This window comes from Lithobates pipiens, unplaced genomic scaffold, assembly GCF_037356315.1.
Source record: "Lithobates pipiens isolate NorthernLeopardFrog02 unplaced genomic scaffold, aLitPip1_a1.2 Scaffold_13, whole genome shotgun sequence".
In the NCBI taxonomy this organism is placed as follows: Eukaryota; Metazoa; Chordata; class Amphibia; order Anura; family Ranidae; genus Lithobates; species Lithobates pipiens.
The window spans coordinates 149,693,642-149,710,036 of record NW_027507718.1 but is presented as its reverse complement, the minus strand read 5'-3'; the positions used below and the strand labels follow the sequence as shown (position 1 = coordinate 149,710,036).

General features: G+C 46.8%; 1 protein-coding gene across 2 annotated transcripts in view; it reads right to left on the bottom strand.

Moving 5' to 3' along the window:
* CACTIN (cactin, spliceosome C complex subunit) overlaps nucleotides 1-16,395 on the bottom strand; it is a 666,706-nt gene that overhangs the window by 393,495 nt on the left and 256,816 nt on the right. For both annotated transcript variants that reach the window (XM_077475728.1, XM_077475727.1), the window contains exons 5-6: nucleotides 5,653-5,815; nucleotides 5,459-5,573 (exon numbers count right to left, since the gene is read on the bottom strand). In XM_077475728.1, coding sequence (XP_077331854.1) covers nucleotides 5,459-5,573; nucleotides 5,653-5,815 — 278 coding nt within the window. The remainder of the gene's footprint in view (nucleotides 1-5,458; nucleotides 5,574-5,652; nucleotides 5,816-16,395) is intronic.

The following is a 16,395-nucleotide window of genomic DNA, read 5'->3' as shown; positions in this document are numbered from 1 at the left end:
AGGGAGAAAACGATGGCAGTGAACACAGCGCTGTACAAAACATCAGCAAAACCTCACAGACACCTTCCAGGGGCATGAAGAACAGGACCCAGGACACTTCCAGCCAGCGCAGCCCCCCAACCCAGATGAGAGCCCCCCAGAGAGCCCCTGTATAGGCACAAACACAACGCTCAGCAGCCACATGCAGGGGGGGGGAGATAGGGACAGGGGAGAGAAGAGAGGGAGGTGAGGGACCCCCGAATAGACCTCCCAGGGAATGTCCAGCTGCTCAGCCTCGCCGAGGCTGGGAGAGCTGTACTTTCCAGTCCTGAAGAGCTGGGAGACATAACATCACAGACTCACTCACTGATCAGTACAGGGTGGCTGCTGGCCCGGCATACTGTGACACAGACATCAGTAGCCCGGTCATATGTATGGCCCAGAGCATAAAAGCTCACAGACCACCTCTGGAGTTTCGTCGTGGGCTGCCGAGTGCGTAGCTGCGGCCTGCACGCGCTCGATGCCCGGACTGGGGAGACTACAAGGGTAAGGGTGTCTAGCCTGTCACCCAGCCGACTGTTGATAGATCACAGGATCATTAATCTTGCGCAAAGAGTCATGCTTCTGCATAAAAAAGCACGGACCGATGGGCCCGCAGGGTTCCTAGGTCCTTCTTCACTAGGCAAAATAAAACTGATGGTTGCATGGCAGGGTGGAGAGTTGTTGCCCAAGGGACTGCCCCCTGGGCGGAACTAAGAGTTCTGAGTGTTGTATTACAACTAATGCCTAGTATCTCCCAGTAATAGGGCAAATAATCCAATGGCTAAGAGAGGAGCTGTGTCGGTCAGTGAATATAAGATAAATATGTTTGTTTTCTTAAATCTCAACCCCTAGTATCACTATTAAACTGTGCTTGTGAACTCCAAATAACAGTGTGAAAACAATTAATTGGATGTATGCAGTGAGGTAAAATCCCCAATTAACTGGGGTTTCTTTACCCCCACATCATTCTTGTGATGTTGATCTACTCCCTAAAAAAAAAAAAAAAAAAAAAAAAAAAAGAAAAAGCTCTATCCTCCAAATAAGGCATATCTGAGACTCTCAATAGCCATCAAATTGGAATTACTAAAAAAACACTCCATACAATGTTTTGAAATTTAGCAAAGTCAACACTGAGCAATTGCAATCTCAAATGTTATACAATCAGGATCCATCCATCTGACTTTACCAGCAACTGAGTCTTATATTGCTACACGTTCATCCAAACTGGATATGAAAAGGTATTTTGTCTCCATTCATATTAAACCTGGAACATAATGCACATTAGGGTAACAGTCCTAAGATGTTGAACAGGTTTATCACTTAGCTGTAGCTCCCCAATGCCGGTGTTCTGCCATATAGTGTCTGGCCATCATATAGTGTCCGCGCCGTACTGCGCATGAATATTAGAGGGCCCCTCGCGGGCGAGCTTCGCTTGCCACGCTTCGGGCTCGGCCTCGCTGCGCTCGGCTCTTTTATATTCCTACTCTATGTCCACTTGGATAGTGGGTATAGAACCTGGACTCACGGCGCAGGCGCCGTTCATCCTCGGCAATTTTAGGAATCTGTGTTGCTGTGTACTGCGCATGCGCAGTACGAAGCGGACACTATCGGATGGAGGACCTTATATGATAAGACACCGGCAGCATTCATGCAGCCCCAGACCATGACACTCCCACCATCATGCTTGACTGTAGGTAAGACACACTTGTCTTTGTACTCCTCAACTGGTTGCTGCCACACATGCTTGACACCATCTGAACCAAATGAGTTTATCTTGGTCTCATCAGACCACAGGACATGATTTCAGTAATCCATGTCCTTAGTCTGCTTGTCTTCAGCAAACTGTGGGCTTTCTCGTGCATCATCTTTTGAAGAGGCTTCCTTCTGGGACGACAACCATGCAGACTAATTTGATGCGGTGCACGACGTATGGTCTGAGCATTGACAGGCTGACCCCCCACATCTTCAAACTCTGCAGCACTGCTGGCAGTACTCATACGTCTCCTCTGGATATGACGCTGAGCATGTGCACTCAACTTCTTTGATCGACCATGGCGAGGCCTGTTCTGAGTGGAACTTGTCCTGTTAAACCGCTGTATGGTCTTGGCCACTGTGCTGCAACTCAGTTTCAGGGTCTTGGCAATCTTCTTATAGCCAAGGCCATCTTTATGGAGAGCAACAATACTTTTATTCAGATCCTCAGAGAGTTCTTTGCAATGAGATGTCACGTTATGCTTCCAGTGACCAGTATGAGAGAGAGATCAATAACACCAAATTTAACACACCTTCTCCCTATTTACACCTGGGACCTTGTAACACTAACAACTCACATGACACCAGGGAGGGAAATGGCTAATTGGGCCCAATTTGGACATTTCCACTTAGGGGTGTACTCACTTTTGTTGCCAGCAGTTTAGACATTAACGGCTGTGTGTTGAGTTATTTTGAGGGGACATCAAATTTACACTGTTATACAAGCTATACACGCACTACTTTACATTGTAGCAAAGTGTAATTTCTTCAGTGTTGTCACATGAAAAGGTATAATAAAATATTTACAAAAATGAGAGAGGTGTACTCACTTTTGTGTGTGTGTGTTATATATATATATATATATATATATATACACATACATACGTATACATATACATACACACATGCTGCGTTTTGTAAGCTGCAGCTGGGCAACATAACATAACAGTGCCGGGACACAAGAGATGTGCCCAATCGGGAGGCTTGTATGAGCATTGCTGGTTGTCAGTCAACCAGCTGGGTAAGCCGATCCGCTGCCGCTGCCAGGTGCTGATGGCGCATGCTCAGATGAGCCCTGTCTTTGACTTTGTTTGCAATGCAACCTGCCCAGCCAACCCAGTCCACTGAGCATGCACGGCTGTCCTGTCGTAATCGGGACACAAGAGACGCTAGACAGCAAGGGCCATCACCATGAAAACCATGACGTTGACGTGCCCATCCGCTGTACGTTTCAATTCATAAAGCTGCTTTGTGGAGAGTGGGGAGGGAGGGAAAAGGCGTGCAGATGTGAAAAGCAGAACTTAGAAAAAGGATAAAAACATAAGCAAGCATAGAAACCTACATCTATAGTGCACTATTAATTGCAGAGAAAAAAAAGAGATAAGGCAGGTAGAAAAAAAACAAAAAAAAGTTAAAGAAAGGGTAAAAAAAAAAAAAAAAGAGGGAAAGGAAAAAAGAAAAAGGAAACTAAAAGGTAGTGGGTATTGCAGCCAAACACTTACATTAACACAGATGGGCAGCATGGAAGAGGGGAGAGAGCTGGCTGTCATGTTTGCATGAGCTTTTTCACCCCTGCTTCTTCCTGTTTTCACTGAGTAATGTAATGTGAGCTGACACACACAGAGTGCATTCAGCAGCCTCACTTGTGCCCCTATTGGCCGTAGGAAGAAAACCAATTAAAGGCACAGTTACAAAAGCCAATGGGAGAGACTGTACTGAACTGCAGGGAGAGCTGCTTATGGATTCCCTTTGGGCTGGAGCACGTCACCCCCCCCCCCCCCCCCCCCATTGTCTCTTATTAGTGTCCACCTGTGTTATAGGAGGAGTCCTTTTAATTCTCCACTTTAGAGGAGTGAATGTCTCGCATGGTTTAGAGAAGAAGGATCTTCCATTCTATAAACAGCGCAGGGACTCGCTGATATTGGGGTACTTTGACGTAGTAGTGGGCGTAGCACTATATGGCCATATGGTGTAACTAAATCCCCATATTTTCTGAATATGCTCAGGTGTTTTTAAATAGCTTTGCAGGAGTTAAATGCCATTTTTGTATGCGTGCTCTGTAATCTTTGGATTCTGGGACATGCAGTTCCCACACAAAATAGGCCCCATAGACTGGTATACAGGGAAAAATACAAATCCCAGCAGGCTTTGCTGACAGGAAAGTAAAAGACTCAATCTTGTGTCCTAAGGTAAAAATCAGTCGATGAGGGAGACACAGACATGATCTGAGGGGCGGCTGTTACCCACGGATGGGGATCCAACCAGCCGCAGTTCCAGAGGTCTGTGTGTTGATCCTGCCACTGTTCCCGGGGTTAGACGGCGATGGACATCCAGTCCGAGAGGGAACCCCACTATATCTCCAGGTTTTCCTGAGGGAGAGGGGGCGATCTGGTTACAAGGTGGCCAGTCGGGTTTTTCAGGGAATTGGTTGCCTGATCCTTTGGTCACAGGATCGGTGAGGGGGTGTTTGCCCATCTTTAAAGACACGGTAGTCAGGCAACATTACCTCACCAGTGCATCAACTTAATACGTTTATAACTCTATAAATATGCATAGATGACCGGGTAGTGGCCTTGCAAGACAGGAGGCACTAATCACGCTGGTGGAGATTGACATAACAGGGAAGGGAGGAGCCTGACCCTTAATGATGTACGCCTGATCAATCGGCTGCCAAATCCTTTGGGAAATAGTGGCAGGGTGATGAAACCAGACCTATTCTTGAGCTCACTGTGAGCACAAACAGAATCTGATCTCCGAAAGGAGGCTTTAGTCAAAAAGGTACACATGAACCACCCAAACCCCATACAAGCAGAGCAACGCAACCTCTTTAGAATGCAACAGCCATGGGCACAAGGAAGGCATGTCCTTAAATCTGACACCACCTTTGGAAGAAAGGAAGAACACAGAGAACCACCTTATCCTTATGTAAAACCAGCTAAGGAGACTTACAAGATACAGCTCCAACATTCACCACGTGGAAGGGGTGGCGGCTAAGAAGGCAATGTTTTGAGAAAGTAAGCAGGGGAATATCTCAAATACTTTCAAAGGTAGGCTTTTGGAGAACCGAAAGAACCAAAATTCAAGTCCTGTGGAGTCCACGGGGAACACCATATGATGAACCCTGCGAATCAAGGAGCATATGGCCAAGGAACACTGAAAGAAGACAGAAACCTGACCCTAATGATACTCAAGGCAAGCTTTCGATCAACACCCATTGGTGAACACTGGGTTGAAGAACTGACTTGCCTATAGCGGGGGTGGGGGATTATAACTGAGGGGACTGCCCATAGGTAGTGCTGTGTTCTTTTCTGCCTGGTGACCTATTCCTGCAGGTGGTGCTGTAAAACCCAAGGGTCAATCAACGCAAGAGAAAATATGTTTTGGATTTACATAGACTAACTACTTGGTTGTAAACCATTTCCCATTCAGGTGATATCTCGGGGGAGAATACAGGAATATTATTACTTTTGCTATACCTGTGTGCAAACAGGTGTCAACAACAAAGCTGCAAGTCAGGACTCTAAGCTAGGTTTTATTATGCTTTATTGAAAGGAGCTGTCTCAACTCCTATATTAACACTTTTGTATGCATTTCAAATATAAGAAAAACACAAACAAAAAAAATCTGTATACACAAAAAGACCATACTGTGGAATATAATATAAAACACTATTTTTGCAACTCACCAGGACCTTTCCCAAAAGATTCCAGCTTTCGTAGTTTAGAGATTTCATCCTCTGTGATAATGGTCATATCTTTCCAAAAATCCACATTTTTCCCCTGCTCTAACTCCATGTAGATCTGGAAAACAATGGCAAAAAGGAGCCGTTTATAGATAACTATACAAAAAAATAAGCATCTTATCAAGAAAAGTACTCACTCGGATATCTTCTAGTAAGTCTTCAAGATCAGACACAGTAAGTCCAGTCAGGAAAGTGTATGGCTCATGCATTTCAACAGCTAAATCATCATCTTCTGCACTTATGTACTTTGCCAGGAGATCAATAGGCTTAGCACGACCATCCCGAATTCGTATTTTGGATCTATGGTATTGTTAAATAGAAAAGGTAAAAAAAAATAAAAATTAAAATCCATAATTTAAAATTGCCAAATGTGAATATAACTTGATTGAGATATAGCATTAATTAATTCAGGCACTGACATTCTCCAGCCAGTATAGCGGTCGACTTTAAGGCTATGTTTACACTGGGGCCGCCAAGCGTTAGCGATAAAGCGCCACTCATTTTACGGGTGCTTTTAACCACTACTAGCGGCTGAAGAAGGGGTTAAAAGCGCCCATGTTGCGGTGCATACGAAGCACTTTTCTGGTGCTTTGGAAGACCTGCCAATTCATTTTAATGAGCAGGGCGTTTTGGGAGCACTGTATACATCACTCCCAAACTGTCCCAAAGACGCTGCTTGCAGGATTTTTCCCAATGTCCGGCAAACGCACCGCCCCAGTGTGTAAAGTCACACTGAAATGCTGGTTTCACACTGAAGTGTGAAGCCAGCCTAAGAGGTGTAAAATAATCTACTAGCCACATTAAAAAACCCTATGTCCAACTTAAAAACTAAAATAGAAAAAATTGCAGGAACGTACACAAAAATCAAGGGTCTTATATACTTACATGCAGTCTTTTTAGGTGGCAAAGTTTTACGGATTTGCATTCTGTCTCTGTACTTGCTAGGAAATTTTTTACTCCAGAAAGCTCATTGGATAGCCTTCTCACTTCTAGAGAGTGTCTAATTGTGGTCTTTGCTAGCCTATCTTTTCCGCTTCTCCCCTCCCTTTCCTTCATAACATGTCATGTCAAAATGCTATAACGTGTCACTTAAGTTAAAGCTCTGAGTCTGATGGAGCTGTTGACAACACATCCAAGATAGTGGCACCCAGCAGTAGTCTCAGTTAATTTCGCAATCCTGAAACCCATTTTCAGTTGACAGAGCTGAGAGGTTGAGCCAGCCGCTCCCATCCTCTCTACAGCCCAGCACTCCAGCCTGAATGCCAAGAACTGGGTGATTGGCGGTGTTTGATCACGCAGTTCTTGGTTGAAGGGCTCTTCACATAGACGTCGAAAATAGGAGGTTGGGTCATATTTTTTAATGCTTCCCAAATGCCTATCAATGCCACACAAAAATTTTAAAATAAGGAGCAGATAGGTGTTCACACTGCAGCATTACTTTGAGTTTCAGTGAGGCCAAAATAATGCTGCCTGCAGAGTTTGCAGTACCACAACCGCACCGTAGACACACTGTAAACGCTTCTATGGCATTTACAGTGCATCTAAGCTGGGGCTGCAAAGCGTCAAAAGTGATTAATTCCCCTTTTAGCCTGGTAAAAAAACAAAACAAAATCCACCCAGGGCATTTGAGAAGAGTTGACTGATGCAACATGAACCTACAACACATCCTAAATGCGCATTAATGCTATAGGTGTATTAATGTGCTTTAAGACTGACTTAAAATTTAAAGCAGTTGTATACCCGCTGATGTGTTTTTTTGGTTTTTTTTCCTCCCGGAAAGGAAAAAACCGCATACTAGCTCATTATGAAATACTTACCTTAGAACGAAGCCCCAACATTTGGTCCGATCCACGCCGAGGGAGCTGACATGTTCCTTCGGTGTTTCTTCCTGGTATGGCGGCTCCGGCGCTGTGGTTGGCCGGAGCCGCGATATCGGAACTCCCGCGCATGCACACGGGAGATTTCTTCCCGGCAGGATCCGTCGCCTGCCGGGCTTTCAGCCGGGAATCCCATGTGCGCATGCGTCAGCAGCACATTATGAGGGGAATATCTCCTAAAGCGTACAGGTTTAGGAGATTTTTTTTTAACCTACAGGTAAGCCTTATTATAGGCTTTCCTGTAGGTAAAAGTCCCAAAAAGGACTATACAACCATTTTAACTCAAGTGTAAAAGAGCCATTAGAGCTTGAGAGGGACTGATGCTGCATCCCCCTAGGTGAGTATAATTTTTTTTTTTCTACCAAAACCTGAATGTCTCTTTTTAATGCACTAAAAATTGTTATGGGAGAAATGTCTATTTAAAAAGAAAAACAAAAAAGGGCTCGCGTGAGGACAACCCTTTGAGTCAAATATGTTTTTGATTAAATTTTAACAAGGTAATACATTGCAAACCATGGTACAATTAAATATCAATAACAGTAGGTATATACAGAACAGTCTGTATCATGGCTATATTTCAAGTAGAAACCAACATAGTTTACGTATACATTGCAAGTTAACCAAGTCACATCATACACGGAGCGTTGGAAGACAACTCATGGTGGATGCCGATATTGTCGCCTGTTCTGAGGCCTTGATGTGGATAACTTAGAGGAGTAGCGAAGAGGTAGGAAAAAAAATAAAAAAAAGAGGGAAAGGTCGGGGGGGGGGGGGGGGGGGGCGGGGGAGTATGGAGGGAGTGAGCAGACCCTGGTGCAGTACGCCAGGGCCAGACCGAGCCGATTCAGTTTGGGGATGCCAACAAGGCTTTTAGAGCAATCTAAATAATCAATCAATAATCAATCAATAATAATCAATAATCAATCCATATCAGCCAGAGCGCTGTAAATTTATCAAATGTATCATTATCTAAAGCCATCATCTCTTCCATTCTCATGAGATCATTGATATAGAAACCCAGGCAGACAAGGGAGGGGTGGTGGTAGTCTTCCAAAAAAGGGGTATAAGTTGTCTAGCAGCTGACAGGAAGAAACGGAGTAGAGTGCGTTTCAGCGAGGGTATGGAACCCAGAAGCATAGACAACAAGGCAACCTCCAGTGTGGGTGTCATAGGTCTATCGAAGAGGCTACTGTATATGGCGAAAACCTGCGACCAGAAGAATTGTATGGGCCCGCACTCCCACCATATGTGGAGATAGCTCCCATTTGCGTCCCCACATCTCCAGCATGAAGCAGGAGTGGAGGGAAAGATTCTGTGTAGTGACCTTGGGTCCCTATACCACCTGGATAGGAGTTTAAACATCTTCTCCCGCGGATAACAGGAGATGGAGGATTAATGAGAGGTCTCTTCCAAGGTCTGTGGACCACCTTCTGGTGTAAGACGGGAGTTGTCCATGGATCAGTGAATGTTGTAATTTGTATAAGGAGGACAGTAAGTGTTTGGGAGTTTCTGAGAGGGAACACAGCTGCTCGTAGCTCGTCAAGGGTCTGTGTATTTGGTTAAAAGAGAATAAGTTTGAGCAGGAGGACATAGGTAGAGCAGTAAGCCAGTTGCCTCGTTCCTCTGTCATGATGAATGAACCCAAAGTTGGGTGTATGAAAGTGTTCGCCGTAGGCCATGTAGTGCAGAGATAGAGGCCTATAGGTTATATCCCATGCCCTGTGGAAGGTCGGGGTGGTCAAAAAGTGATGTGAGGGGTCCGAGGATAATAGTGAAGACAGTCCTTTTTTGTACCAAAGATGCAATGCCGCCACTGTTAACGGGGAGGAGTTAGATAGGAGGGGCAATTTTTGTCCATAACCCCATAATAAGGCCCGGAGATCGAGAGTGGGGAGATCTTGTTCGATAATAGTGGGTGCCTTGGGGAAGGGTCGGGGGAACCACTCTAGTATTCTAGATAGTACGGCAGCTTTATGGTACATTTCAAAGTCTGGCAGGCCTACTCCACCTTGTGATTTGGGGTATGTCAACAAAGTGTGATGCATGCGGGACATCCCTTGCTGCCATATAAAGCATATAGACAGGGATCTTAGGGAGTTGAAGAATCGCTTAGGGATGTTTATAGGCACTGTCTGGAATAAGTAGAGCAATTTGGGGAGGGTGTCCGTTTTAAGTGTGTTAATACGGCCAAACCAGGGTAGATTGGATGTATTCCATGTATTCAGTTCCTTGCGGATACGGGATAACAAGGGTAGATAATTAAGGTTGTAAAGCTCCGATAAGTTGGATGGAATGGTGATCCCCAGGTATGAAATGCCCTTCGATTGGAAGGAGAAATTAGTTTGTACTTGTGAGAGAGTGGAGGGTGGCAGGGCGATATTAAGGGCCTCTGTCTTAGACATCTTGATTTTAAAATTGCCGATTTCACCAAATCTGTGGAATTTCTGCATTAAAGAGGGGAGGGATATGTGAGGTTGTTGGAGATAAACAAGGAGGTCATCCGCGTAGAGCGAAAGTCTGTGTTCGCATGAAGGTGTCTGTATCCCTGAAATGTTACTGTTTCGTCTAATAGCTATGGCTAGGTGTTCTATCACCAGTATGAAAAGCAGAGGAGATAGAGGGCAGCCCTGGTGGGTGCCGTTGGAAGTGGGAAATGCGGCGGATGGGGAGCCATTGAACAGGACAGAGGCTGTGGGATGAGAATACGACATTACCCTGGATACAAACAAGGGACCAAGACCTATCTGTTCCAGGGAAAGGTGTGAAAACTGCCAGTTGACCCGGTCAAATGCCTTCTCGGCATCAAAGGACAGGACACATGCTTTTAATTTTTTCAGACAGATGTAAGAGATTAGGTGGATAGTTTTAGTGGTGTTGTCCCTTGCCTCCCTGCCAGGGACAAATCCCACTTGGTCTTTGTGTACAATGGAAGGCAACAGGGGTGAGAGGCGGTTTGCTAAGATTTTTGTGAAGAGTTTGATGTCTAGGTTAAGGAGAGAAAAGGGTCTATAGCTACTGCATTGGGAGGGGTCCTTGCCCGGTTTGAGCATGACACAGATGGTGGCAGATAAGAGATTCTTAGAGGGGGGGGGTTAATGGTTAAATGCCGCTGTGAGTGGAGCAACTAATAAGTGAGCAAATGATTTGTAGAACCTAGGGGAGAAGTTATCAGGTCCTGGACACTTCCTGGACTTTAGCCCTTTTATGGCAAGTAGGAAGTCTGAAGTCACTAAGGGGTTATCTAGGTCAGTGGAATCAGAAGGGTCAATTTGTGGCAAGGCCGTCTCAGATATAATTCTGCAGGTCTGGGTAATGTGTGTCATCCATGTGTGACTGGCTTGTGCATGTGGGGAGGTTGTATAGTTTGGTGTAGTATTGCTGGAAGGCATCAGCAATGCCACAGGGGTTTCAGATTTTTTGCTGGTTGGTGTAGCAGATGTATGGTATTGGGCGCCGTGGGTGGGGGACTCTAGCCAAGAGTTGTCCGCATTTGTTAGCAAAAATATAGTGTCCGCGTCGTCCCTTGTCTCTGGCAATAAGAGAGTTTGCGTCCAAGATGCGAAAACGAGAGTTAGACTTACCGGTAACTCTGTTTCTAGGAGTCATCCAGGACAGCACTAGAGAGATAGGCTCCACCTGCAGAGGCAGGAAACACAAACCAGATCTTTAAAGGGCGGTCTCCGTCCCTTCCCCTTCAGTCTTGTAAACGAGAACTTCCCCGGAAACGGCTTCTGTAACGACAAAAACACTTGTCCAGCATTATAACAGCATATAGGGTGGGAATCCATGCTGTCCTGGACGACTCCTAGAAACAGAGTTACCGGTAAGTCTAACTCTCATTTTCTCTAGTCGTCTGTCCAGGACAGCACTAGAGAGGATCAACAAGAACTTACCAGATTAGGGGGGGGACTACCGCTTGAAGGACCTTTCTCCCAAACGCCTGGTCTTGCGCTGAGATAAGGTCCAATCTGTAATGCTTCATAAACATCGAGTAGCTTGACCAAGTTGCTGCTCGACAAATTTGTTCTGGTGTTGCTCCAGCTCGCTCTGTCCATGAGGTCGATGGCGCCCGTGTGGAGTGAGCCATGGGGGAAAAAGGACATTCCATTTTCATTCCTTTGTAGGCTTCTACAATAGCTTGTTTGATCCACCTTGCAATTGTATTTTTTGAAGCTTGTGACCCCAATTTTTTACCCACACGTAAAACAAATAATGCATCTGATTTTCTAATGTTTTTTGACATCTCCAGATATTGTAAGACACAGGCTCTCACATCCAGTTGGCTAAACTCTACCTCCTTAGGATTAGTGGGAGACCCACAGAACGAAGGCAAAACAATTTCCTGTGTTCTGTGGAACTTTGTCACTACTTTGGGTAAAAACCCAGGGTCCATGCGCAACACCAGCCTATCCTCAAAAATTTGTAAAAACGGCTCTTTCACCGAAAGTGGCTGAAGCTCGCTAATGCGTCTGGCTGTGGAAATAGCCACTAGGAACACCGTTTTAAGCGTGATCCATCTCAAGGAAGGTTCTTCTTCCAGAGACTTTTTTACCCATCCCTGTAACACAATTGACAGGTCCCATTTGGGTAAAATTTTGAAAGGAACAGGTTTAATCCTGGTCAACCCCTTAAAGAACCTGCTAACTAGCGGGTCTACCGCCAGAGGTTGATCCAAAAAAAACAGACAGGGCCGCAATTTGTACCTTTAAGGTACTAATGGCCAGTCCCTTATCCACACCGTCTTGTAAAAATTCCAAGACTGTCGGGATACTTATAGACACCTTTTTAGTGTCCAACCATGAACAAAAAACTTTCCAGTACTTAACATAAATTGCTTGGGTTACCTTCTTCCTACTAGAAAGAAGTGTTTTAATTACCCTATCCGAGAGTCCCTTAGACTTCAAGAGACTCTCTTCAGACGCCAGGCCGATAACTTTAGGGTCTGCAGTTCTGGTAACAGAACTGGACCCTGGGATAGCAGATCCTCTCTCTCGGGCAGTATGAGGGGAGGTTCGTCTGTCAGGCCCAGCAGCATCGAGAACCATGGCCTCTTTGGCCAATACGGAACCACTAGTATCAATGTGGTCCGTTCCTGCAAAAATTTCCTCAGGACTAGAGGAATTAGCTTGAATGGGGGGAAGGCGTAGCAAATGTGAAAAGCCCAGCTTTGTGCCAAAGCGTCTATCCCTTTTGCCCCTGCCTCCCTCTCTAGGGAGCAGTATACTGGGACCTGGGTGTTCGCTTTCTTGGCGAACAAGTCCACTTCCGGAAGACCCCATTTGCGTACTAACAGCTAGAAAATCTCCCTGTTTAGTGACCATTCCGATTCGTACACCCGGTGTCGACTCAGAAAGTCTGCCAGGTGGTTGTCCACCCCCTTTAGATGGACCGCTGAAACCGATTTTAGGTTTTCTTCTGCCCAATGCATGATCGTACTTGTTAGCTTGATCAAGGACGGGCATCTTGTTCCTCCCTGCTTGTTTAGGTAGGAAACCGCCACTATACTGTCCGAGAGGACCTGTACATGGTGGTCCTTCAGATCCCTGGCAAACACCCTTAAGGCTTCCCAGACTGCCTGCAACTCCCTCCAATTGGCCGACCTCTGGGACTGTGTCTTCCCCCAGCATCCTTGGGCTACTTTCGACCCCAAGTGGGCCCCCCAGCCCCAAGCACTGGCATCCGCGGTGATTTGAGCAGACACTGGAGGAGACCACCATAGACCCCGTACTAGGTTCTCCTCTCTCTTCCACCACCAAAGAGACCTTTTGGTCTTTGAGGATAGATGGATAGTCCCGTCCAGGGACTCTTGTGTCCCGTCCCAGCTGCTCAGAATATTGGCCTGGAGACACCTGAAATGAGCTCTTGCCCAAGGAACTGCAGGGATTGTTGCCACTAATAGGCCCAACCCTGCCATAGCTGACCGGATGGAAATTGTCTGATTGGACTGCAAAAAGGTTACCATCTCTTTCACCTTTTCCACTTTTTCCCCTGTGAGGAAGACTTTCTGTGACACTGAATCCACCAGAAAACCTAGATACTGTATGGCCTGTGTTGGTATCAGGTGCGACTTTTCTTGGTTTATCAACCACCCCAGCCTTTTTAGGCAAGAGATAGCTACCCTCAGATCTCCCTGCAGTTGGAGCTTTGAGGGGGCAAAGCATAAAAGGTCGTCCAAGTACGGTATGACAGCGATCCCTTTCAGTCTTAGGGGAGCCAATGCTTCTGCCAGGACCTTGGTGAATATCCTGGGGGAAGAAGACAGACCGAATGGCAAAGCCCTGAATTGGAGGTATCGAATCTGACTTCCCCAAAGAATCGCTATCCTCAAATACTTTTGAGAGTCTTCTCGAATCGGGATGTGTAGATACGCATCCCTTAGATCGAGAGAGGCCATGAAACAATCTGGAGGGAGTACTGATCTCACTGTAAAAATTGTTTCCATCCGGAATTTCTTGTAAGTTACCCACTTGTTCAGTAACTTCAGATTCAAGATCAACCGGAATTTGCCTGACTGTTTCCTTACTACAAACACGTGTGAATAGAAACCGTGATTTATTTCCTGTGGCGGAACTGGCACTAGAACCCTCTGATCTATTAAATTGCCAATTTGCGACAGCAAAGCTGTCGCTTTCTGGGGGTCTTTGGGAGGCTTGGTCAGACACATCCTTGCAGGTGGGATGTGTTTGAACTGTATTTTGTAACCCTCCCTGATGATCCCCAGAATAAAAGGATTTGGGGTAGCGTCTTCCCACTGTGGGAGGAACCGCCCCAGTCTCCCCCCCACAGGAACCGTGTCACTGGGATTTAGTGGTTTTTTTAGAAGAGGAAAAGAGATTGCTTTTCTGTTTTCCTCCCATTCACTGTTTCTTAGGGGTTGACTCCTTAGAGGTCTGCCCTTGTGACCGTCCCTGCCTTTGAGGACGAAAAAAGCGTTTACCTGTAGTCTTTTTAGATTTGACAGGAAAGGCCTTCTTCTTGTCCGCAGTACGGTCCACGACTTTCTCAAGGTCCTGCCCAAACAAGAGGTCTCCCTCAAAGGGGATGCCACATAACCTCACTTTTGAGGCCGAGTCTCCCGACCAAGACTTCAGCCAAAGTGCCCTGCGGGATGAATTTACGAGGGCAGCGGTCCTGGCTGACCCATTTAACAGACTCCGCAGAGGCATTTGCTATATAACCTGCTGCTTTATGTAGCATAGGAAGGGAATCCAGAAATTCCTTTCTGGAGGTACCCCCTTCCAAATGGCCTTGTAATTGTTCCAGCCAGACCTCCAAGTTGCGAGCCACTATTGTCGTGGCCATTGCAGGTTTTAAGTTATTCATGGTTACTTCCCATGACCTCTTTAACCACTTGCCGACCGCCGCACGACGATATACGTCGGCAGAATGGCACGGGCAGGCATATGGGCGTATATATAAGTCCCTGCCTGCCCGCGGGTGGGGGGCCCGATCGGGCCCCCCCCCGGTGCCTGCGGCGGTCGGCATTTCTTCGAGAGCGATCCGGGATGAGGGGGCGGCCATTCATTCATGGCCACCCCCTCGCGATCGCTCTCGACGAATGGAAATCCCCCGTGACATCACTTCCTCTCCTGTAATGTAAACACAGGAGAGGAAGTGATGTATTCTCTCCTCCGTGTCGGTATTTTCCGTTCCGACATGGAGGAGAGCGGATCGGTGAGTTGCACCAACACTCTACACACACAGTAGAACATGCCAGGCACACTCACACCCCCCCTTTACCCCCCGATCACCCCCCCAATTACCCCTGCCCCCCAGTCACAGTGACACCAATGTCATTTTTTTTTTTTTTTTTTTTTTTTTTTGCATTGGTGTCATTTGTGACTGTAATAACTGTTAGGGCAGTTAGAGTTAGCCCCCTTTAGTTCTAATGTACCCCCCTAACCCCCCCAATAAAGGTTTAACCCCGTGATCACCCCCCGTCGCCAGTGTCACTAAGGCTGGGTTCACATTGCAGCGGTTTATGAGAACGAATGTGATTCGCACCGCACTGCAGTGCAAATCACATCCGATCTCTGTGCGATTCGAGTTCAGCCATTCGCCGCACCCGCCACACCCGCCGCACCCGCCGCAAATTCGCACGGGACCCTTTTTTTGGCCCGCAGCAGAATCGGATCGCATGGGTGTTCACACCATGCGATCCGAGTTTGCAGATCGCACTGCGATATGCGAACTGATCTGGGGGTGTCAGTAACATTTCACTGACACTCCCAGCAGTTCGCATAGGGCAGTGTGAACTGCCGCCGGGAGGCATGCGATGCGGGAACCCGCCGCGGATTCGCGGCGTTTCCGCATCGCTCCAGTGTGAACCCAGCCTAATAAGCGATCATTTTTCTGATCGCCGTATTAGTGTCACAGGTGACGCTAGTTAGGCAGGTAGGTATTTAGGTTCGCCGCAGCTTTTTATAGCGCCAGGGACCCCCATATACTACCGCATAAAGCCCCCTGATTGCCCCCTAGTTAACCCTTTCACCAGTGATCACCATATAACTGTTACAGGTGACGCTGGTTGGTTAGTTATTTTTTTATAGTTTCAGGGCACCCGCCATTTATTACCTAATAAAGGTTTAACCCCCTGATCACCCGGCGGGTGTCATTTGTGACTAATAACTGTTAGGGCAGTTAGGGTTAGCCCCCTTTAGTTCTAAGGTACCCCCCTAACCCCCCCAATAAAGGTTTAACCCCGTGATCACCCCCCGTCGCCAGTGTCACTAAGGCTGGGTTCAGATTGCAGCGGTTTGAGAACGGATGTGATTCGCACCGCACTGCAGTGCAAATCACATCCGATCTCTGTGCGATTCGAGTTCAGCCATTCGCCGCACCCGCCGCACCCGTCACACCCGCCGCACCCGCCGCAAATTCGCACGGGACCCTTTTTTTGGCCCGCAGCAGAATCGGATCGCATGGGTGTTCACACCATGCGATCCGAGTTTGCAGATCGCACTGCGATATGCGAACTGATCTGGGGGTGTCAGTAACATTTCA